General features: G+C 37.3%; 1 protein-coding gene across 4 annotated transcripts; it reads right to left on the bottom strand.

Moving 5' to 3' along the window:
* Positions 1-836: 836 nt before the first annotated feature.
* CLGN (calmegin) lies at positions 837-23,040 on the bottom strand. Of its 4 annotated transcripts, none has more exons than XM_056490052.1 (17): positions 22,794-22,930; positions 22,368-22,502; positions 19,380-19,550; positions 18,521-18,591; positions 16,758-16,816; positions 14,573-14,714; positions 14,300-14,381; positions 13,368-13,560; positions 11,374-11,563; positions 10,655-10,768; positions 9,975-10,131; positions 8,897-9,112; positions 7,724-7,843; positions 7,408-7,546; positions 5,503-5,583; positions 3,278-3,408; positions 837-1,734 (listed from the first exon to the last, which is right to left on the bottom strand). In XM_056490052.1, the coding sequence occupies exons 3-17, from the start codon at positions 19,539-19,541 to the stop codon at positions 1,660-1,662; spliced, it is 1,932 nt and encodes a 643-aa protein (XP_056346027.1). In that variant the 5' UTR covers positions 19,542-19,550; positions 22,368-22,502; positions 22,794-22,930; the 3' UTR covers positions 837-1,659. The 4 variants fall into 4 exon arrangements, with proteins under 4 accessions (XP_056346027.1, XP_056346029.1, XP_056346030.1 ...); XM_056490054.1 differs by having other exon boundaries at positions 22,838-22,858; XM_056490055.1 differs by lacking the exon at positions 22,368-22,502 and having other exon boundaries at positions 837-1,731; positions 22,794-23,040.
* Between the last annotated feature and the right edge of the window lie 892 nt (positions 23,041-23,932).

Raw genomic sequence — 23,932 nt, forward strand, 5'->3', positions numbered from 1 at the left:
TAAGGGAAGATGAGCATCGCCCATACGGTGACGAACCCCTGGAGTAACTAAATCACATCAAATAAACTATTGTTACTAGATAACTATCACATATTAGAAAAAAAACCCTTTCAAACCCCTAAGCAAACAAACCAGGACATTCAAATGCTGTAACAATTCCAAAGGACTTCTATCAGACTCAGACAAAATTCATTTAAAAGGTGCATTTAAAAGGACATTCTCACTGACAGCTCACAGTAACTGTTGCCAGCAGAATACTACACTGGTAACAGCTTCTATCTATGGCTGAGGAGTAATGTGGAGTCTTCACTTCTTACCTGTTGCATGGAGACTTGCAGTAAACTTAAAAACACAAAAAGCCCCAAATTAAACAAAAGCCTAGATACGTTTCCATCTAATTCACACCAAGTGAAAGTCAAATATAATTAACTTTTGAAGACTTCAAGCACTTGAGGACACTGGCTTCTTCATTAGGGTTAAGCATTCATTTCTTAGAGAGACTTCCATGGAATGTGCTGTGAAAATACTTCTTTTTAAAGCAGACAAATTTTATGACAGGCACAAGAAAATCTGTTAGATTCCTTATGAACCAATGTATTTCTACTTGGTTTGTAATGTATGACTACTTTTGCTGGCATTTACACATCCTACTAGTGCCAAGCAGCAAAAGGTTTCTGGTGACTGAAATTTTATTAATATACAGCTGGACTTCAATGAAACAAAGTTTCTTTACAATAAGCAGTTTATTTAAACTATGAGAATGCCCAAGTTACTCACATTGTAAAAAACTTAATCCATCAAAAATTCTTATCTATATTAATAAATTTCATATTAAGCAAGAATTAATAAATATTTTTAGGTGACAATATACACTTAGCAAGTATTCTATAAACAGTTTATACCACTCTGGTTTGGAACATGAAAACTATAAAAGTTTGAAAAAATCATTTGTATATGACTTCTGCAGATTTGATACCTGCATTCAAGAGTAAAACAAGTCACATCAATTACCACTTGTATTCTATTTCAAAATATATGTCCTGAAAATAAATTACTGTAACCAATGCCTAAAGTGAACAGGTGACCACCCATGTAACAAGATAAACTAAAATAAATAATTTACAATAAAAATTGTTGCTAGCACAAATTCATCATACAAAAACAATTATTGCATTTAGCTCTGCACAGAAAAAAATACCTTTTCTCATAGCAATGTGAACTGCTATAGATGCTACATCTACACTACCATCTTCTTTAAGCTGGAAACTGTAAACAGCTTATTTTGTGCTAGAGCTACAACAGTATTATAACGCATTCATTTAAAAAAATATTTAGAGTAAGTTTATCTCCAACTAATACTAATTTCTAAGAAACTTCAAATCTTAAGAATCTTTATCTAAAAATCAGTTGGTCAATTTGTGATTTCCCTTTTATTTTGAATCTGAAATATCAGCTAACTCTTCAGATAGCATTTATCCTTATAAAAAGGGAACCTAGGAAGTTTGGGATGGTTAAAGAGGTCAGAGAATTAAAACAGGAGGTTAAATACCAATAAGCCCCCCCCCTTTTCCCATCACAGCTCCGGAATTTGCCAGGCCCCCTGGAGTGGCACACCAAAAGTTACTGTCTCTAGTCCTGTAAACACCAGCTAGACATAACTCAGTCCTTTCGTACTCTTCTTTTGCGCACTGATTTCAGTGGACGATCTCCCATCCCTTCATCTTCTTCCTTCTTCTGGGAAAAAAAAAAATTCAGCATTAACATTTTACAGCTATTTTAATTTTTGAAACTGCTATGTTACATTATTCCTCTTCCTGAACTGCCCAGTCCTTTTATCACTAAATGCAGTACTTTAGTGATAAGCCATTTTTTTCCCACACTACTAATGTAATGATTAATAAAGTAGGTAGAAGACTTTTCATTTCTAGATTCAGAAGGAAGAGAATAGTATGTCTAAATTGATGTCAGAAATTTGGTTTTGCCCATGTCTTTGCTGGTTTAAAAGCAGTGACTTTTAAATGAATTTAATTTAGCGACTTAATCCTTAAAGTGCACCTTTTATTTCCACTTCTGAAGTAAGAAGCATTTAAAACATTTTAACTGTTCCCCTTGGAGAGCTACAAATAGTAACTGTCCTTAAATCAGATATGGTGTTCCCAGTTTAGGCACAGGAATTCTCAGACCATGCATTGATTCCTCTTTCCTGCATCACCTAATGGCAGGCACATCCTTTGGAAGAACAGCTGCCAGAATGTGGCCCAACCTGAGGGAGGACATGGGGAACACAGTGTGTTCCAGACACCTCACAACAGAAACACCTACATGCTGAAAACACTCAGAGAAAAGCAAGCCATGGCCTGTCATGACACTGTCATGACACAGACACACTCAGAGCTTGCTACTGCTTTCACAAGGAGTCATGTGAATCTTAGTAGGGCTCAGTAGATACTGCATGCCTGGGTAAATGTACAAGGAAAACAAAACTTCTTACAGGAGCAAGAGAAAGTACAGAATAATAAATAAAGATTTTTAGTGCTGAAACCTCATGCAAGGTACAGTTTCCTAGAAGAGTTTTACATGAAAAGGAGTTAACATTATATTAAACAACTCCCTTAACCTGGAAGTGACTCATTTAGGGAGTGACAAGCACAAGATGATCAATGGGTGGAGCTAAAGTGTTTCAGGCACTACCAGTTTCTAAATGAAGGAATAATGAGTAGTTGACAAACAAGAAAAGCACAAATTCCATTCTACAATGATCTTTATGAAGATAATTTTGAAGAGTATCTGGCTGACTGGATTCATCTGCACAAGAAAAATGAAACTGCAGATGCTGTATTCAAAAACAGTACTGTCATTTTTGCTTAAAATCTTATTTTGGAATAAAAACCCCCAAAATGTATTTGAAAAACTAGGTTTTTCTAGGTCTCAGGAAAAGGCTATTCAGTTAGAAACTCATGTTCTATCAATTAAGAAGCACAATGAAAACCGACCAAATTGCTGCATCATCCAAGTTTTCAAGACTTGCAATTAATTTAATAATCTTAAAAACAATACTCCTATAAAAACATTTCTCATTTAGGGAGCTGCCTGATCATTTCTATACTATCCCTTGATTTATGCAGAGCATTTGAGGTATCAGACTCAAAGGAAAGCATATTTCTACTTCAGGATTTGTTCTATGGCTCAACAGAAGAAAAACACTTGTAAGTAACTTGGCTTGGAAGTATGATGTCAGACAGTGGCAAGGAGAAAGCAAGGAAAAATGCAAACTTACCTCATCTTCTGAATCAGATTTATTTGACCTATCACCTTGACTTGCATCTGGAACTTCATTTTCTTCTTCATCTGGAACTTCATTTTCTTCTTCATCATCATAAATATCTTCATCACCTTCACCTTCAACTTCTGCAGAAGTTAATTTTACTTTGTAAACAGAACTATATTACAAATACACTACATCCAGACATACTAAAAGGAAAAAGCCAATTTCAGGCCTAGAATGAACTGCTTGTTTAGAATAACCCATAAAAACATCTCTGTGATACAGAGAGTAGAATTCTCATGAATTAGTAGAAAGTGATAACTGCCAGATTTAATAAACATTTTTAACAGCTCCAACTTTGCCACTTTTCATAATAGCCCATGCTGTCTTCAGACTTGTTACAGACTTAAAGGACTTGATTTACTTTACTTTAAAACTAGCTATTGTATTGGACAGTTTTGAGAGCAGAGTCCAAAACGGGACAACTCAGGCATCCCAAATCTGACTAAATTCTGATTCAGGTGGGGAAGTACAATAATGCAGTTATCAGTCATCCAGCATGGGAGACACCTCAGGATACTCCCCTTTTCAGCAGGGAATTCTTCTGACATACTGTTTTGATTGAGGGATAAGCAGCTCATTACTTCCACCCTTCTTGTGCATTTTTGCAATGCAGAAACTACTCAGAAAAGCACTGTACTACCCTTAGCTCACTCAAAGTATGTCCAGCTTGCACTACTACTGCACTACCAGTACCCTGTACAATGTTTTCTATCAAGAGTAAACAAGAAGTCTGACAGAAAGGATATTCATCAGCGTTTTGCAACTTAACAGTCTGCCAGTGGCTTATTTAAAAACAGCAGTGAAGTAGTGCTCAATTCTGTCTTTGTCAGGTCACACCTACATCTCATAAGCACCACTTAAGTGTGAAAAAAATAGAAAAAAAACAAAAACTAATATAAAAAATATGTATCCACAGCAAATTCTTACTGTTGCATCTGAGTTAAACTGAAAAAAAAGCATCCATGCAAATTTAGAATGTAGTCACATATCAGACAAGACTCTCCTGATTCTCAGTGATGAAAACCTAGAAATACCTAATTTATTAAAATATTTGAAACTTCTGTAGAAGTACTAAGAACTCTGGCTGCAGTACAGCTATAAACTGAGCCAAGCACAGTTTCACTCATTGTTACAAAGTAAGAAGTTAGTTTTGTTATCTGTCAATATACCTGATTCATGTCTACTATGTATCTTGCTAAAAGGAGAAATATGACCAAATAATGAAGATCATGATGTAGACAAAGATCTCTGTCCTAAAAATAAGCCCTCAATAGAAGAGCTTGGCAGAAATTCACAAAACCTTTGGTCATATTCTAATAAAGAGATTGGAAATTATAAATTATGCAAATCCAGCTCCTCCCAAAATCACGAATTTCAATAGAGGGGAAAAAACCCCAAAGAAAAAATACTTCAGACATCAGAAGCTGTATAACTCAGAACTGGAAAACTACACTATTAAAAATTATTATTTTAAATTTAATTTAAGCATTAGCTCATATAAATAAATGTAGAACTTGACAAATAAGGTTCAGACTGTGCCCCTGAAATTCCATTTTGTGGCAACATTCTTTTACTTCCTTCTTTTACTTCTAGAGGTCAAGGAAAGCAAGGAGACAAAACAGACAAATAGACAATTAAAATTAACAAAAATTTACATAGAACAAAATAAAACAGTAAATCCCATGGACAATGCCCTTCAAGAAGTACTCTGCCAGCAACTCATTGTCTTTAACACACTCATTGGTATTAAAGAAATCGCCAAGTGTTTCTAAAATTTGCTGTTGTGCTGCACTTTCTTTTTCTCAAGTGGGCCCATGATGCAATGTGCATTTCAAGTTACTCAGTATTCCACAGCTCAAATCCCATTGCCTTCAACTCCAAAAAAAACAAAGGAGGAGGTAATGACTAGGAAGGAACCATAACAATCGTAAGGAGACAAAGATACTAGTGGAAAATATTTATGACATATATATTTATGACTTAAATATATTATGACAGATTTATGGTATCTGTATACCATAGGGAGAAATCTCAGAGGAAACTTGCATCTGCACCTGATGGAACCAGGCATCCACCAGCTTGAAATTCTACCATCAATAAGGAAGCAGAGGGAAGAACAGATAGGAGAGACCCACTTGCAAGTCCTGGCCCAAACTGCTTCCTTTCCCCAGTACCTGAAACAGGAGCCTCCCTTCCCATCTTCATTGTATTATCCTTTATAAACTCTCTTTTTGTCTCCTCCATTTCTCTTCTCTCTGTAGCAAAAAGAATCAGGAAAAGGAGGCAGAAGACAAATTCTCTAATGCTTACAGATAAAAAGAGGCAAAAGAGCAATAGAAAAAAAAGGGAAGATTTCAACCTGCAAGTGTAGAAGGTGGCAGGAAGCTAAGGGAAGCTAAGCAGTTCTTCTTAAAGCAAGAAACCATGAAGCCATACGACAGCAAAGTGTAATCCTTCCCTCTGAAGCCTAGAAATTATTTGAAAACCCTGGAATAGGTATACAAAAGCTAGCTAGGTTAGTTTTATGCTGTGTTCTTTTTAGTAACTAAAAGTAAAGGTCTAAAATAGAACCTACCTTTGCAACACCATGAACAGCTGTTCCAAGTACAATTTAAGAAAGCTGTAGGAGCTGAACAATGTTCCTCTGCAATTGCCCGGGCCTTATTTCTAACATTGAAACACACATTTTAATGTATTATTCATTAAGTGATGTGTTGTAATTAAATAAATTAGCTGACTGACTTAACAGAAGAATACTGGAATTGAGGAATGGCGGCCTTGCAACAGCAGCACATTAGGTACAAACTATGATCTGCATCAAAACTGGGTAGAATAAAACAGTCTGTAATTCAGGAGAAAAAGGTAGAGTAAGATCAAAAGGAAAATACAACACTGAAATAATGTATTTACAACTTAAGCTAAAGTAAAGAATGTATGCAGCATAACCAGAATAATCAAGTGCCTTGGTAAGGCTCTGAAGTAGCAAGGCAGATGGACTAAGTTTGGTGTGGCAAGCACTGTGCCAAATATGTACTCAATTCTGTACTGCCTTGGGAACTGCTGATGCTGAGTAAGCTTTTAAGTCATACAGACAGAAGCCATCAACACTCATGGAACATGGTGCAAAGACAGACAAAACCCTCCAAGTTTCAGTCAGTAATACAAAGTGATGTCAGTACCAAGACAAAAACCCCACAAAACATTCATGTCTTCTATGTCTCTAATTATCCATGCCAATCCCTTGTCACTTTCTTTGTTCTCACCAAGGAAGAGTGAAATAAGAGGCAGAATCTTGCAGAGTTCTAAAGCTAAAAATTTTCTCATCAAAGTCAAAATAATGCATTGTAAGTTAGGTGCTTTGGTTTTTATTCATTATATAGACACAGGGAAATGCTAATAGCACCTCAAAGCTATAGCTGAGTAGTACCCAGTAATCTTTGATACAGTAACATGTGATGATTTTATCCTTGGATGCCGAAGTACAGCTCAACCCGTCATTAATTTCTCCCCTGGGCAGTAGGACACACCTCTGAAGGTGTGGAATAGGTTACTAAAAAGCAACATAAAAGAAGCTGCAGACTTCAGGATTTCAAGCCTAATGTATTTTCAGGTTTTAACAAGAATAACTCAAATCAGTGACCAACAGAATAGCATAACTCTTGCAGAGAGGTGTAAGCAGATTTATATTAGAGACTTAAAACTATTCCAGACACATTTTAAAGAATAAAGTGACTTTAACTGCTTCAGGTACTTATATCTGAATAATTAAAATTTAATATATGAAATATTTAGAAGGGATAACATATGTATTGCTGTCTACAAACATGTAAGTAAGTGTTGGAAGCATGTTCATTTCTTGAAAGTGAAGAAATGCTGAGTAGAGCCTTACTTTCTGTTTATATTTATCAGAGCACTTAGCTATGGGATGCTACTCACTGGAAGTTTTCAGAGAGGAACAAAGGCTCAGGGCATAGATAGTCTGAGATAACAGGTCGTAATTATTGGCAATGCAATCCACGAACTAGTTCTATTCATGTCTTTAACCAAACTGCAAGCTGACACACTCTTACTCATCTTACCATCTTCATCAGGATCTTCATTTTCTTTTTCCTCTTCTAGTTCATCATCTTCAAACTCCTCTGCCTCTTCTTTTAGTTCTCCCTTTGTAATTTGCTTAGATGCATCAGGCTTTTTGAAGTCAATACATTCATCTGATTTCTACAAGAAATTAAAAATCTATTTATACTTCAACTCTAGTTAAGAATTAAACAGGCACTGTAAGCTAAATAATACCAATGGCATATTAAAAGGCCATATCGTTGCACAGATGCTCAAGAGTTTCCAAATAAAGTATTAAGAATAAAACCAAATAAAAATATAGTAAATTTCACTAACCTTTCCTGGCCAGCAGAACAACACAGTTAGACCAACAGGGAGAGCTAAAGTCAAGACGTAAAGAACCCAGAGCCATGGATGTTCTTCTGCAGCAGTCATCAATTGACTGAACATACCAGGCTGTATTTTAAAAAAATAAAAAAATTAGAAGAATTGCATTTATATCCCTCTCAACACTTAAATAAGACTTACACAGTAGTCAGTGCCATCTCTGTAAGAGGTACATCAGGAGCTAAGGAAATTTGAGAGGCACAGTGGAACGAGGGGACTCAAAGGAGTATTTTTGCCATTGTGTGTACAGGTATGGATACAGGTTCAGACATAAACCCAAACATTTTGGAAAAGAGCAAGGTTGTGTGGAGAGACAGTTTTCCTGATGGCATGGACAGATGTGCTGCTGCTACTTGCTCACTCAAACACACAGCAGCTGTAAGGAATTGGCCACGTTTGCCACAATTCACAACTGTAGCCTGCTGTTGCCATTTAATCAAAGAGAACAGAGCAGTGTTAAACAGCAACAGGAGTGCAGGCAGCCACTAGAGGGGCCCATGATCCCATATGGCAGAGCAGATCCATCCCACAGCACAGGGAAGGAGAGAGGAAGGCTGTCAAAGGGCAGTACACAAACAAAATGTGGATGCACACATAGAAACAGAACAGATGCAGATCTATAAACATACATGCAATGTTTACAGAGCTGCATAACACACACCTAAGCAGCCAAAGGCCTAAAATCATTAAACATTAAACTGGACTGTTCATTCCTCGTGGGAGAGAAGCATCAAAAGACTATATATCATGGATATAGCCACAAGGGAAAATAGGGGGTGAAGGGCAGGAGGGGAAGTCTTTGAGTATAAATAACTCAGCCTCCTTCATTCTTTCACTTGCTGTCAGGTACTGAATTTCTAATACCAATGTGAACAGCAGAAGGCTTCACAGGAAGTCAATTTCTCACTAGATGTTTAAGTAAAATGCAGCACCCTTTTAACCTCAAGAAAATATTCATCTGGGAAAGGCAAAAAGCCAAACTACAAGTCAGAAAACCAAGTATCAGAATTACTCAGCAAAATTATGAATTGCAGACAAATTAATACTCTGTCAGCACTGACAGAAAATTCTTCCAACACCACAGCTTCCTCACTACTTTCTAGAACATAGTAAAGTTTATACCTCGTTAGCACTTGCTACCAATTTCTTCAAGCCCCAGCTATCTGCTGCCCAGCGATCTGCTACTTCTTTTTCTGAACATATGATGAAGTTATCAAAGTAGATATCAGACGTCATAGACCAGAGTTCTAAACCAACAGCACTGACAGTGGTCATCTTGAACGGGTGAAGATCTTCAAAATAGTCTGGGTTTGGTATTTTCCGAGGGCTCCAGATTCCCTGTCAATGGAAACAAATGTAATCATAGTAACTGTAGCTCATCAAAAGAGCAACTTGTGAATGAGAGATTTCAAACTAACAAGAACTTTTATTTAAAAAGACAAGCCATAGAGTTTAACCTATCTAAAACAGAACTGGAAATAGCCTGTAGGATTTGGCAGATGGGTCTCCATAAGTAATTTTTTCTTCTTTACTGAGTAGTAACTCAGTAATAACTGACTCTTACCAGAAGTGTTAGAGAAAAATTTAGGGAAGGAAAATTCAGCTGTATGATGCCTGTGCAAATTAGAGCCAAATTTTGTTTGCAAACCTGCTTAGGATCTTACCCTCAGAGAAATCAGATTCAAGTACTTCACAGCCATAACTAATACAAAGTAACTCTCTTTAATATCCAGCTGATTACCTCTTATATCTGGAAAGGAGAAGGGGAATTTAATTACCCAAAACTGATGCTTCCTCTAAAATTGAACTAGTAAGGCAATCTGCTTACTGAAAGACTTCATTTGTTAATATTAAAAAAAAAACTAATTCAAAAAACTCACATTTAAAACCCTAATGCAATGCAGAATACGACTCTGAAGACTATACTAAAATAAATGGTACCAATGAAAATTGTACAAATGGTAACTTTAAACAGGTCAGGTTTTTTTAATACAGGAAGCATTACTGTTTCCTAGTATAATTCAAGGGGAAAAAAAAGCAAATTAAAAGCAAAAATAAAAAATCTCAAATTAGTGAGGGTACTCAGACTCATTCTAAACTATCGATATACTGCAAAAAAGCCTAAGTAAATATAATATTTGACTTGGTTGCTCTGTTGAACTCTGTATCTTTTAGCAATGACCAACAATTTGGCTATTACCTGATAGTTAGGATTATCTATCATAGGTGCTCTCCATTTTCCTTTATACTTTGGGTTATTCTTCATGGGACGCACCCACTCTCCACAACCAGGTGCAGTCTCACATTTTGCATTAGGGATCTGAGGGGCTTCCCACTCCCCATCCATTTCTTCATCCCTAGAGAGAAAAAAAATTACAAACAACTGCTTTAAAATCAGCCAGGTGTCAAACTCAGGCAGTCTGAAGTTAGGGTCCATGTATATTGCTGTAACAACCTCAGAATTCTGACCAGCTCACAGAATTTCACCTAACAGTAAATTCTTAAGTCACATGTTCATAAATACCACAGAATGGCTGACTTCAATTACATTCCTGTCTCTGCAGACAGCTTGAAAGACTTCTACCCAGAATGCTGAGATCCCTTTGAGACTTAGATTATGATTTCAAAGTTACCAACTTAAACTGTAGCGAATTCTTTCAAAGGGGACCTTCATATTCTGGTTTTACTTATATATCTTTGGAAAACAAAAGGCAAGGACAAGTTCATGTTTTTGTAGAAGCAGTCCCACACACCAACAAATATTTGGCCATACCTTACACATTCCAACTTACTGCCTCAAAAGACAATGAGATTTGGACTGATTTCCACAACTAAAGAGAAGAGTCTTATCTACAAAACACATTAACAGTCTGCACTTACCAGTCCTTTGGTTTTTTTGCATTAGGGTCTGGAACATACTGTGGTTCATCATCAAGCCACCCCTCAGGCTTAACAGCATCAAGATCTTCTATTTTGGCAGGTTCATCTTCATCCCTTCAATTACAGACTTATGTTAGAAAATACAGCAGCCTGACTTTGGACCAATGTTCTGTTCAGAGGACTACAACTGGCATGAAAGGGATGATTTTCAAAAACACAGCAGGATTAGACTCATTGATCATGAGCATTACACATATAATTATCTGCTTATAAATATCTGGAGCATATTTACATTGTTTTATAGTACTATTTAGTCCAGAAATTGCTGGTATCAAGTGGCGGGTGTCAGTCAGGTCTTCCCACTGAGGTTTTCTCTACTCTTCCTGAGTTGCCATAAGAACAGTAGTTTACACAGAAGTAGAAATTCATTATAAATTAAGACTATATGGTAAAAAAAAAACCTTCTTATTCACATGTAGCAACCTTAGTTACTACTTGCAACCATGCAGGCTACAAAATCAGCAAATAATGATTTTATTAGTATCCTTAGAACATGACCAAATCTTTATACCCACCTCGATTATGTTTTCAAATTTCAGTGCTTTTAGTGAAAAGTATTCCAAATTACATTAGCAAACCCCAAAATAAAACCAGTCAAATCTTTCAAATAAATGACCTGTATGTAAAAGACATTGTAGAAATGAAAATGTTCTCCTTACCAGTCATCTGGTTTGACAGCATTTGGATCAGGTATTTTTGGTCTCTCATCCCAATCATCAGGCTTCTTATCAGTAGGATCCTCTATTTCTTTGGGAGGATTTACTGGAGGAATCATATTCTCAAGAAGACTTCCTTTACTGACAACTGTTTGGTCGATTAATATTTCAAATGTATTATCTGGTTTTAGCACTAAATTGAAGAAATTAGGGAGTCATTTAATTTTATTGATATATTCAATCAAATAAGCACAGACTTAGTCAAATAACAGCAAACAGGATCCTCACTAGCAGAGGAGACAGACTCCTCACTCAGGCACTGGATCTGGACACAAAACATTGCCCTTGAGGGGATCTATGACAAGCATTAGGCCACCGAAGACAAACCTTGGAAAAAAACTCAATTGCTGAAACACATCCAAACACATTCTAAGAGATCTACCAACTTGGCCAAAATTATGTGTTTTTACTTCAAAAGCACAGATAGTGAAAAAATAATCTCTGTCCCAAAAGGCATTTCTGCTATTAAATTACAATCTCACACTTGAAAGCATGGGAACACAAGAACTGTACCAGTAGCATAGTGGAAGGATCAAAGCTGCATTTTCTGTGAGGTTCTAACCTCTAACAGCCATTTCCCTCAAGGGCCACACTGCAAATGCTTAAACATTTGAAGAGAATTTCCTGGATGTTAGCAAGTGTGAGTAACTGAGAAGCCAAGGTCACAGAACTGAGCAGTGTCAGACTCAGTATCCACATCTATTTCTAATAAGCACTTATAAATGTGCTCATTGGTTAAACAGCAGATTCAACTGTCCATTTAAAAGAATGAAGAATACTAAGTAAAAGTAATAATTATTATTTCACTTTTATGACAGTTCACTATTATGACAGTTTTCTAAAGACAGGTTAAGAAAACCAGAGTAACAGTCTTTTAACAGTTTGATACTATCTAATGATGGTTTTCCAGCCTGAAATTTTCAACATTAAAATTATCCATTATTAAAATATCCATAAATACAAAAATGAAGCCCCCATATCACCTTTAGATAAAATACAAAGAGCTAATAAATGCACTGGAATCACATAGCTCTATGGAGTCTGCTTGAACAATTATAACAGAATAAAAGCAACCCAAGTTTAAGTACCTTGATTCATAATTTCCAACAAACAATCCAAATACAGGAATGCATGCATACCTTTATTATGAGATTCCTACTATCTAAAAGTATAAGTTTGCTGTGGCATACTACAGCAATCTATTTCAGAAACCACTAAATTTTCCCATGGCACAGCACCTGAACATGCATTCTGTTATCATTATCCAGTGGAAGTTCATAAGTGCAGTCAGTTTGGTTGGATTTGCAGCATGCCACAGATTAGCCCATTCTCTGACTGTTATTCTTCCTCAGATGTTAGAAAAAGTGGGTAAAAATTAACCTAAACTTTCATTTCTCTGTACAGTTCTCTGGTACAAGAAGAGTTATCACATGAATTAAAACCAGCCCATACTCATTCTCTTCAGAGTCTGTGCTGACCTATCTGCTCATGCACACTGCTTCAGGTGCAGGTGCTGGTGAGAACTCAACATGTGGGAAAGAGTGGTGTGTGGCATGCTACAGATTTAACTGAATTCCTCTGGATTCTGACACCTTCCTAGAATATTGGGCAGTTGTACATTGTAATATCTTTCCCAGTAAAAATAGTTTTATTATAATAATTACTGAGGGCATCTATTAGTAAAGGCTAGTCAGAGCTGGTATGTTTTTTCCTGTACTGAATATTAAGCAGTAGCATCTGAAAGCTGTTTTTATGTCCTGCAGTAAAGCCCAGCCATTAAACCATTTAACCCAAATCATTAAGCAGCCACCATTCTGAATTAACAGGCTATTACCAACAAAGACTCAATTGCAAAGCTTCAGCAGACAAAGCCATACTTTTAATCTCCCCTTTTGAATTTAAGAATTGGAATTTGACTTTTAAAAATGAAACAATACCAAGAGTATATAGATGCGTCTTCTTGTCCAAGTAGAATTTTTTTAGGTCTACATCAGGACGTTCTGCATGTTTTTCATCATATTCTCCAGTTTTAGGATTCTTATGTCTGAAGATAAAGTGCAGTTTGTAATCTTCTCCACATTTATCTGGTCCAAACATAATAGTGTAAGGTGTTTTGTCATAAAAGTATTCCTGTAGAAGCAAGAAAGCTGAGCATGTGATATACTGGACATTTTATTATATCACTTTTGGTACTTTTTCTTGGCATAGAGCATAGCTATCTATTTCTAAAAGGTAAATGAAAAGTGGTAGGGTAAATCATGAAAGCAACTCAACAGTCCTCTGGAGTTGCTGGGTGCTCTCTGTTCTCAGGGAATGGCCTAACTCTCAGTCTCCTCAAGGAAGATGAATACATTTATATGTTTAGATTTTATCCTTAAGTAGAAATGCCTGTCACAAATCAAAACACCCAAGTATCTCTCTCCCTCTACAAACATTACACTGAAAGATGGAAGGAACTAGTCACTGTTCTTCATAACAATTTTATTTTCCTATGAACATAAACCCCAGGATCTTAATATCCAGTATTTTATCAGCACCTTTTTCTCTCCACATTAAGCAACAGCAACAAACAACTCTGAAAATATCAGACATAGTTATTCTCCTTCAGAGCATGTTGAGTTACAGAGCTATGTCAGTATTTTTTAACTATTCATGTTTTCCGTATTGGAACACACAATAACACGCATGTGCTGTTCAGTAAAAAACTGTTTCACAAGTTAGGAGTTAAGATCCTATGGCTTCTATTAATACAGAAAGTCATGGTAAACATACACAAGTCCTCTGTCCTGGACATCAGACACCACCCATGGAGAACCAAGCTGCTCCTGAAATGAGCAACTGACAGCAAATATTAAGCAAGAGGACATACCAGATTCAAGCCATTGCTACTGGAGAGGAGTTTAATATATGCACCACCACAGTCAATGCCTTTTTGAAAATTCACTTCGTATCTGGGCAAAGAGAAAGTGACAAAAACATTCCAAGTATCCGAAAAATACAAATCAACTGCTAATCTGCAGTTCTAATTACAAATCTATTGACACTGTGTATTACTACCTACTACTGTCAAAACACTTCTATGTAAGCAAAATGTTTTAACTTACTAATAAACATCAAGTAAAAAATCTAAAAGATTACTTACTGAACAATCAAAGGTTTATCATCAAAAACAAATGCTTTTGTTAGCATTGCTGATATTGCATGATACTTTGCCACTGATTTTAACACTAATCCTTTGTCTCCAGGCACTGCATTCTCTTTCAGCTCTTCTACTTCCCATCTTCCTAAAACACACACACACACACACACAAAGGCTTTGAAAAAATGCAGTCTGAAGTAAAGAAATCACCTTGTTGAAAGCAAAGAGTTAGCAACAAATAAAGACTAGTTGCCAAAGCAGGAAGGAATGACGGCATCTGATGTCAAAGATGGTATTCCTTGTTCTCAAATTTACAAAAATTTGTAAGTAAACTTAAATACTGTAGATCTGTATCTTTTAGGTTATGATATCCTACAATGGCTAGAGGAAGAAAATATTTTTCCAGATTTTAGATTTACTTCTACCATCATCACATAAAAATATTAGTCACAAAGCACTGTGTAAAGCTAAAGACCTGCATCACTACTTATTTTCTGCTTACACAGAATTAGAATCTCTACAGTCAAATCTAATCACAGGATAGATGAAGTTCCCTCCTCCTCCCCAAAGTCTTTCCAAGAAATATCAGATTCGGCCCAAAGCAAGCCTAAAGCTTTGAAAACAGAAGTGTTTATATTTATACATTCTCCCAGTTTGGGATAAATACAGTTGAATACACATCTGCCAAATAGCCAAAGAACAAAATTTCTTCTAAAAGGGCAGTTACATTTTCTCAGAGATTAACAGGACAAGATTCATTGGGTTTTTTTTCCAGGAAAGAACACAGCACAAAACTCCCTATTCCTACAATTCTCTGTAATCTTGAACACATGTATCAATATAAAAAGGAAGAAAATGTCACGAGTTCCTCAGCATGAAATTTAGAGAAGATTCATAAATTGCTTTCATAAAGTGATTTACTTTTATTCAGCTGAAGCGTGATTAGTCAAAGTTGTTAAGGAAGGGCAGATATGCAAGTCAATAACAAATTCCTAGTTCCTTCTAGCCTAATAGACAGGAAGGAGAAAAATTCCATCCTTTTCAATAGTGTTTCTTTCTGGATACTAAGGCCAAATAATTATGCAAGGCAAAACAAGAAGATGAAAAAAAGAATTGGAAAGCAGTTCAAAAATGTGTCTTTATCACAGACTTTTTTAAATGTTGAATTTCTGACTTCAAGCAAATATGACTGTCCTGACATTAAAGACAATTTTTAATCTAACATGAAGACAAGTAATCAGAGAGACATCATTTCTCATAAGCATCTCATCTGTGTGGCTATCTCTTCTCCAACTTCATAATTTTGCCAATTATTTTTGGTAACCACTACATTTAGAATCATTAGTTCCACTCTGTTCTGCAAGTTATGCTTGCTTACCACTTTCTATGAACCTAATTCATTTCATTTGACATAATAACAGTAGTAAATTCTTCTCTGCTGCAGTAGAAACTTTTTCTTTTCTCCCCACTCCCTCCTGAATGAAATAAACTCAGGTTGCAAAGTTACTGCTGCAGATCACGCATCTGCCAAAATTTTAAGCAGCCAGTTCTAGACAAGGAAATCACAAATGCAAACTGCAATGATTAAACCATCAGTACAATGTTTTCATTGTTGCTTTCCAAATTTGTTTTTGCCTACCCCAAGACCAAATTGTACAAGAACCATTGAAGAGCCCTACATTCAAGCACAGGCAATCTGAAAAACTATTAAAAAAAAATCATGTAGCTTTAACTTTCTTGTTTCAGAGGCTATACCAAGAGACCAATCCATGTATCAGTAGGACAGATGGAGCAAAATGGAACACAATGCCTAAGAAAACTGCTTAACAACTGAAATTGAAGTGGTAAATTTCTCTCACATTATTTCAGAGAAGACAGTTCCAAAGAAACAAGACTCATAAACAAGCAGTATTAAACATTCAGATGTCAAAGGGTATTCTGGTATCACCATGGCAATACATTGTTGGAATGACAAAAAAAGTTATCCTCACACTAATATACCCAATTGAGCAACATTTCACATCTCAGTTTCAGGATAACAGTCACTATACTGATACTAGCATTTTTTACCTATGCCATCTAGATATTCAAAGTTCTGTGTTATTTCCCAAAGAAATAGTAGTTGTTTCTCAAAAAGTAACAGAACATCACAAGCTAAGTAGTGGAGATAAATATTATAACTGCTTACCATCATATTTAGCAATGTTATCATCTGTATCTTCTTTCAGAGTTACAGACAACACCCACCTAAAACAAAAATTGTACTGGTCATTGATCTATCTATGCAAAGCTAGATTATTTAACAAATAAAGGAAAAATAGCTTTTGCTTCTAGTCTGTGAATCTGCAATACTGATTTTCAGTCAGTATGGTGGAATTGTGTGTGGTTCAAAGAACATGCAAAGGAAAATTAAAGGAGAGTAGTCTAATAAAGCATTTCAATATATTTCCTAAAAAATTAAATGAATAGAGAATTATAAGTCTAAAGTAATTAAATTCTCAAATTATTTAATTCTGAATAAACTTCAGTATTATATACAAGTTCAGTTTGGCAGAATGTAACATGCACATAATTTTAAAAATGCACAGAAAATTTCAAGTTTAATACCTTCAATATGGTAAGAAAAAAGAAATCAGCCAAAGGAATTTTAACTTTATCTGACAGTAGCAGTACACATGCATAGCAGAGGATAAAAGGGAATGGTAAGTGACAAATTCAAGATTCCAAGTGTAGTGCTCACAGGAGATCCAACAGGGCAAACACACTCCTGATGCCCTCGATTGAGCAAGGCAAACTTGGCTATCTTATTAAGGTTACCAAAAGATACGCAGAGTCTCCACACAAATGTTCATTGGGAAAGGAAAAAATAGAAAAGGGCAGTCCACTCTCATCTGGACATACACTGGTTCTATCTGGAGCCATGCACAGGAATATCTTAAGTCAACAGTGCTGCTGAACTCTTCATTGTATCACAAGAATACGTTCCAATAATTTACTCTGAAAAGAACTGTTTTCATTCATTCTGAACTATCCTCTGCATGGAGTGATTTAGGGATGAATACTTCATCTTTTCTGTTTGAATTGCAGTCACATTTGTCCACTGTTAACAAAGATGCTGGAAAAGCTTCACAGTATAAATAGCAAACTAGATCCATGGCCTACCAGGAGAGAGACCAGTAAGGATAAAACATCTCTACAAGTCATGTGAAAGATTTTCAAGGTCCATTCTCAAAAAAGCTACTCTATTCTTACCTAGCCAATTTATATGTACTCTTCCACACTTCAGGGAAGAAAGGCAGCATGCTGCTTACTTTCTTATAAATCTTTCTTCCATACTCCTTACTCCTTACCAAAAAATCCCAAACATTGTAGCTAAAACTTTGAACATAAGATTCAGTAGGAAGACAAACTAATCTTTAAACAGATCTCAAAAAAGCTAGAAACTTGGATAAATTATATCATTCAAGTACCCCCATTAAATCTTTGAATCTCTTAAAGTTTTCAGTGGTTTGTTTGATTAGTTTTTTAAAAACCATTATCACCTCTTCTATTTAATAATTTTTTCTGTCATCACAGGTGCTGCTTTTGCACTTAACATTGACACATACCTAAGACAATGTGAAAAGAAATGGTTTGCTACTCAAATGGCACTTCACCTCTCAGCTAGTTAAACCCAACTGGCTAAATCTTTGTATTACTTTTCTTAATGTCCACAAATCCAGAGTTTATTAAAAGCTTTCTTAAAACACACACAAAAAAGTAATGTATCTGAAATGTTAAGTGTCCACCTTAACATTATGGTGTATTTGGAACAAGCACTAATAGCCTTCCCAATTCTAATCCCCATAAATATAATTTTTATAAAGATAGTACAGAAAAATGAACACAAAATAAGTCCTGCCACTGTAAGTTAAACTGCTGAAAGTTTATCATTTTAAGGCATAAACTTACCTAGACAATCCTTCATCAAAGGTTTCTGTAAAATACACTTCCCCAGTTGGCTTTGGAGTCTCGTACACAACCTAAGAGATATGTACAGAAACACATCCCAACAAAAATCACAATTTTTCATTTGAAATGCACTCTCATATCTCCAGAAGTAATCTACCCAGGCAAACCAACAGACTTTGTTCATTAGAAATACCTAGCAGCATAAAACCTTCTCCCTTACCCACATTTCAATAGCTTGTGTGCATCGCTCCCACAGGTAGCAATTTCACATCCATGAATTTTAAAAGTTGCTTCTTCTCTTCAAAGCTCATAACTAAAGCTTTGTTACATCTTATGTGAAACAAAAGTCAAAAAATTTTTCTGAACTTGTACAAAATCTCCTTCCTCTCTGTTTCCTCCTTTGTATGTTTTCCATTCTTCTGTTTTCCCATCTATTGCCCACATCTATTTTAAGGAATAGCATACAAATTTTCGGGTAATAAAGACAGTGTCAAAAGGCAGCTGTGACTGATGAAGTCAGGAAACTGGTCTAAAGTCAAACTCTTGGTGAGACCAAGGTGCTTTCCATTTACCTCTTTAGAAGTGGCATGTTAGGACTTGCAACAACAGGTTCTGTATCTAGATTGAAGAAAAACCTTTTGCACGACTATCAACCACAAGCAGGAGATTTTACATCTGGGCAGAAGAGATTCATTCATTAAGCTTGTCCTGTATGTCAGATATAGCAACTGAAAAGCTTAGACTGCTATATCTGAGACCCACTCAGTTGTCAAAATCAGATTAACTTGTTCTAGGTACAACTATGCATCTTGTATCATATATTGTATGCAGCTTGAACTAAAAACTTCTGTAATCTCACCTCTATAGAAGATTTATCTCTGTCAACATCAGCTTCTTGGGACTGCTTGTCAAAATTCTCCACTTCAACATCTGCATCCAGATTTTCTTCATTTTCCATTCCTGCAGTCACTGAGCTCATTATAAGGACACCCAAGCACAGCCAGTCCCACTGGAAATGCATCTTGGTTATCTGAAGAATTGAAAGTTTTAGATTTTAAATATAATTTCAAGGATATTATCAATACTATTTCAATTTTACACCAGACTTTATCTAAAAGAGGAAAAAAACCCAATTAAAATAATGAGAAATAACTATCAGAAAATGTTGTAGCTATAAAATTATCTTAATTTGCATTCTTAATTTTTTTATATTACTGAGCCCTGACTCAGACTATCCTTTCCCTCCTGTTTTCCTATGGAAAGTGACTGTAGCCTGTTCCTTTACCTTTCCAAATCTAGCAAGAATCTGACTGCAATATATATGCTTTTTTAAGAAGTAAGCAAGACTGCTTTTATTTTTCTCATATGTAAACAATCTGAACAAGTAATTAAATTGAATCAGTTTCTACAATGCAGCAATAATTATCATTCCTTTCATTAGGAAAAATAAAACTATAGATTTAGAATGCATTATTATCCACTGCCAGAATTGCAACTGTATTTGCCCCTATTTCCAATGACTACATTTAGATGAGTGCAGAGTGTACACTGGCTCCAGCTCTAAGTGCCAAAAGAAAGTATAAGATGATTCCAGAATCATCATTATAAGATGATTTTCTGTTTCAAAATTACTATCCAGTAATTTTCAAGTTTAAGTTAGGTAGAGCAAGAGTTTAAATGCAAATATTTTCATAATTTCAGAGAAATCTGAAAATCTTTAATCTGTGTAAGTATGAATGTCAATAGCAGACAACTGCCCCAGCCTCTCAATCTAATCTGCTATGAAAATAATTGTTGCTCAGTATTTTTTCTTCACATCTGTAAGACATACAAATCCAATTTTATGTTGAGAGTATCCAGTGTCAAAAAATGTACATGCAAGTTTCATCAAAGGTCTTGCAAAAAATGTTTTTTTCTGAAATTATTTTTGTCTGAATTTGGAAACAGAAGGAAGACAGATTCTAGACACCTCTGCACAGGTATTAATCACTTGGTTCTTACTAATTTCATTTATTTTGCTATTGCAATACATTTTCAAGACTTGTATTACATGTAGCCACTACTAGTTACAATAAATGCTCTGGTGCTCAGGTGCCTTTTGCACCTGAGAAAGCAGCCACCCTCGCAGTTACATCAGCACTCCTTGGAGATTAAATTGTTTACCACTACAACTCTAAATATCACAGCAATTATAGAAGCTATCTTATATTGAAAGTTTGAGCCTCTTTCTTTCTTCCTGGTTTTATCAAATTTGGTAAGCAATTCAAACATTGTAACTGCACAAATAATTATTTCATCATTCATTTTTTACACCTGAAAGTTTTATCAAGGAACACATATAGAGATCAAACAGTATCAGCTTTATTTCTTTTAAGATCTATTAATTTAATATTAACTGCATTGATTATATTTAAAGCCAAAACACAGCATTATCATAAAGAAGTGCTTCACACACTATCACTATGTCAATACTAGAAATAATCAAAAGCCTCTTTTTTGGGACTAATACCTATTTTCCACAAAAACTACATTAATCATATTGCCATTCTTTTTTTCTCCCCCTATAATCTACAATCCCTACCATTTTTGTGAGACTTTACAACCTTGCTTGAAAACGGTGAGTTTGTGGTTCCCTCTTTTTTCAGGCGATACATTTCAAAAGTTACCTGCAAATTTTACTAGTGTTTTGTCTTTGACTTTTTGTAAAATTTTAGTTAAAAACTAGAGATATTGTTAATTCATAGACCTCCTTAGCAGCTCTAGGACTTAATCTTGCCCTGAAAATTTAAAGTAATTGAGTTTATCACAGGTGAACATTTAATCTTACGGTGTATTTTTTTTCCACACATCTTTAAAACCAACTGAACTTTCCTAATTAACACATGAAGACCTATGAGAAACTTTTCTTACTATATTTACTAGCAGTCTTGTCAATGTATCTCAGTTCAGACCTGTAACTTTAAACATACATTCTGCATAGCTTGGTGGCTTTTTACCATGGGTAACCACAGCACAGCTACACATCATTTAAGCCAGCAGTATATTGCAAAGCATGCTCTAGGGACCAGCAACAGTGCTGCAACACCAGCAGAATATTGCACCTAAAGTAACAAGCTCCTTTTTCTGAGATACAGACTAGTATTTATAAAAGACAACAGCATAAGTTGAAAACATATTCTGACTGGATATTAGAATATTTTTCCCCATGAGGACAGGTGAGCAGTGGTACAGGCTGCCTAGTCTCAGTCCTTGGGCTCTTCCAAAACAGTCCAGGCTTGCAGCAGGCCAGGAGAGACCTCCTGGTGTCCCTTCCCACCTGAATAACTTGATTTGGATTGCACAGTACAAATGTGTTAATTTTGGTACCTCTGAACCATGGTCTTCTGCATACTGTATACATGCCATTAAGTTAGTGGCATCATTATTCCATTTGCTGCAGAACTAAGTAAGAGATCAGGATCTTTTAGAATACTTTTTTTTTTTTTTCCTTACTTTGAAAACAGTCATGCCTTTTCTATGTAACTCTCAGAGTTCTGGATTCTCAAGCACAAAGGGAATAAGACAGCCATTCTCACTCCAAAGCTCCTGCATCCAGTATCAACACATGAGCTTTTCATAGGGCCAAATATCAATTCCATCCAGGGCCACGAAAAGAGGTGAATTTTTTCACACACCCCTTCTTCCACCATCAGCATGAGCTGCTCTATTCCTCCCTCATTCTGCTACACTGGCATCAAGCTCACATAAGACAACATCGAGCTGTAACTGCTCCATGAAAAAGCATGCAACAATTCTTATGTAACTTCCAATTTTTCCTTTATTGGGTGTGAATACTCTCTCCCTTTACCTGAGATGTCAAGATGCTGGAATGGATGCCGAATGTGAAATTCAGCAGTTATTCCAGCCGCAATACCGCACTCCTGCAGGTGCCTCGGGATATTTTGCTGCTACAGCGAGCTCGACTAAAAACCTTCAAGAAGACCTTATTTTCCAATTTAAAAAAAAAAAAATTAAAAAAAAAAAAAAAATAGACGTTTGGGTCAAACGCGATGTTCCATCAGCACCCGACACCTTCCCGCTTTTCGGGATGCCTCGAAGGGAGAACGAGGGCCACTGGCGAGGCCTCCAAGGAAGGGCCCGAGCTCCCGAGCCCTCTCCCGCGGGTTTCACCCAACTCCCACCCTCAGCACCCGCCGTCCGTGCGTGCGGCGAGGGCGAGCCCGCCGGGGCTGAGGCGAGCGGGGCGGCCCCGCCGCACGGCATCCACACGCACCTCCCGCGGGGCTGGGCGGCCGCCGCTTCTCCCGGCCTGGTTACCAAGCACCGCGACGCCGCTCCTCCCACGGCGGGCGGTCACCGGTGCTGGCGGCGCTGCCCGGCCCGCGGCGGGCGGTTGCCGGCGGTGGTTACTGGCGGCGGTCCCGGCGCTGCCCGGCCCGCGGCGGGCGGTTACCGGCGGCGGGACCCGGAGCCGGAGCCGGAGCCGGAGCCGGGCCCGGCCGCTCGTCCCGGCGCATCCCCGGCCGCGCACGCGCACAGCGCCCCCGCCGCTCCCGGCGCTGCGGGAGCAGGTGCCGCAGCTCGTGCCGCTGCCGCGCCGGCCAATCAGGGCGCAGCGCGCGCGGCCCGGCCCCGCCCACCCGCGGGGCACAGAGCGTGTGCGGGCGCGGGAGATGGACAGCGATCTCCGCCAATCGCAGGGCCCGGCCTGCGGCTCCAGCCAATGGCGGCTCGGTCCGCGGCTGCCGGCCCGCCCAGCGCGGGTGCCTCAGCCAATCGCCGGGCGCCCCTCAGCAGTGGCGCCGGTGGGGGCTCCGCTGGTATGGCGGGCGGGACTCGGCCCGGCTCCCTGCCCCACACGTCTGCGGGCGGAACTTCCCAACCTGCAACCTCCAGCTGACGAAACCCTTCCCTACAGCTGGACACTCAGCCTGACGCTTATACGTGCCGCGAAATAAAAACGCTTTAAATAATTTATTAAAGCCGAGTTAACACCTGCCTTTTGCACTGAACACAAATGTTGGCGTGCCCCTTTCAAAAGGCCCTAAAAAGATTTAAGAGGAGAATGGTGGCACATCAGAGAATTGAATAACTGTGCTCCAGCGAAAATCAAAATTGTTTGAAGAAAACAGTATTGAACTGTTGAAAGTCGTATGTTTCTTAATTAATTTTTAATTAATTGCGAGCAATGCCTGCTTTTAGCCAGCACTAGTTTTCTTCACAGATTCTTACTGTGATCCTTAAATAATTGAAACCTTAAGTTTGCTAAAATTAACAATAAATAAATAAACAGAACCAAAGGGAACTAAAGATTGAACAACTGGGATCTTAAGTTTGTGACCTTCAAGGATATTGAAGTAACCAGAAGATAGAGAGGGGATTAATGCTGCAAAGCTGGGGACACCCCATCTG

This window comes from Oenanthe melanoleuca, chromosome 4 (genome assembly GCF_029582105.1).
Source record: "Oenanthe melanoleuca isolate GR-GAL-2019-014 chromosome 4, OMel1.0, whole genome shotgun sequence".
NCBI classification, from domain to species: domain Eukaryota; kingdom Metazoa; phylum Chordata; class Aves; order Passeriformes; family Muscicapidae; genus Oenanthe; species Oenanthe melanoleuca.

Bases quoted from the DNA above. Each gene is read 5' to 3' on its own strand.
- CLGN (XM_056490053.1), bottom strand. From the start codon at position 19,541: ATGCATTTCCAGTGGGACTGGCTGTGCTTGGGTGTCCTTATAATGAGC. The intron at 14,715-16,757 runs GTAAGCAGTTAT...TGTGTGTTTTAG, and splicing joins TAACATTGCTAAATATGATG to GAAGATGGGAAGTAGAAGAG. The intron at 14,382-14,572 runs GTAAGTAATCTT...CTCTTTGCCCAG, and splicing joins GATAAACCTTTGATTGTTCA to ATACGAAGTGAATTTTCAAA.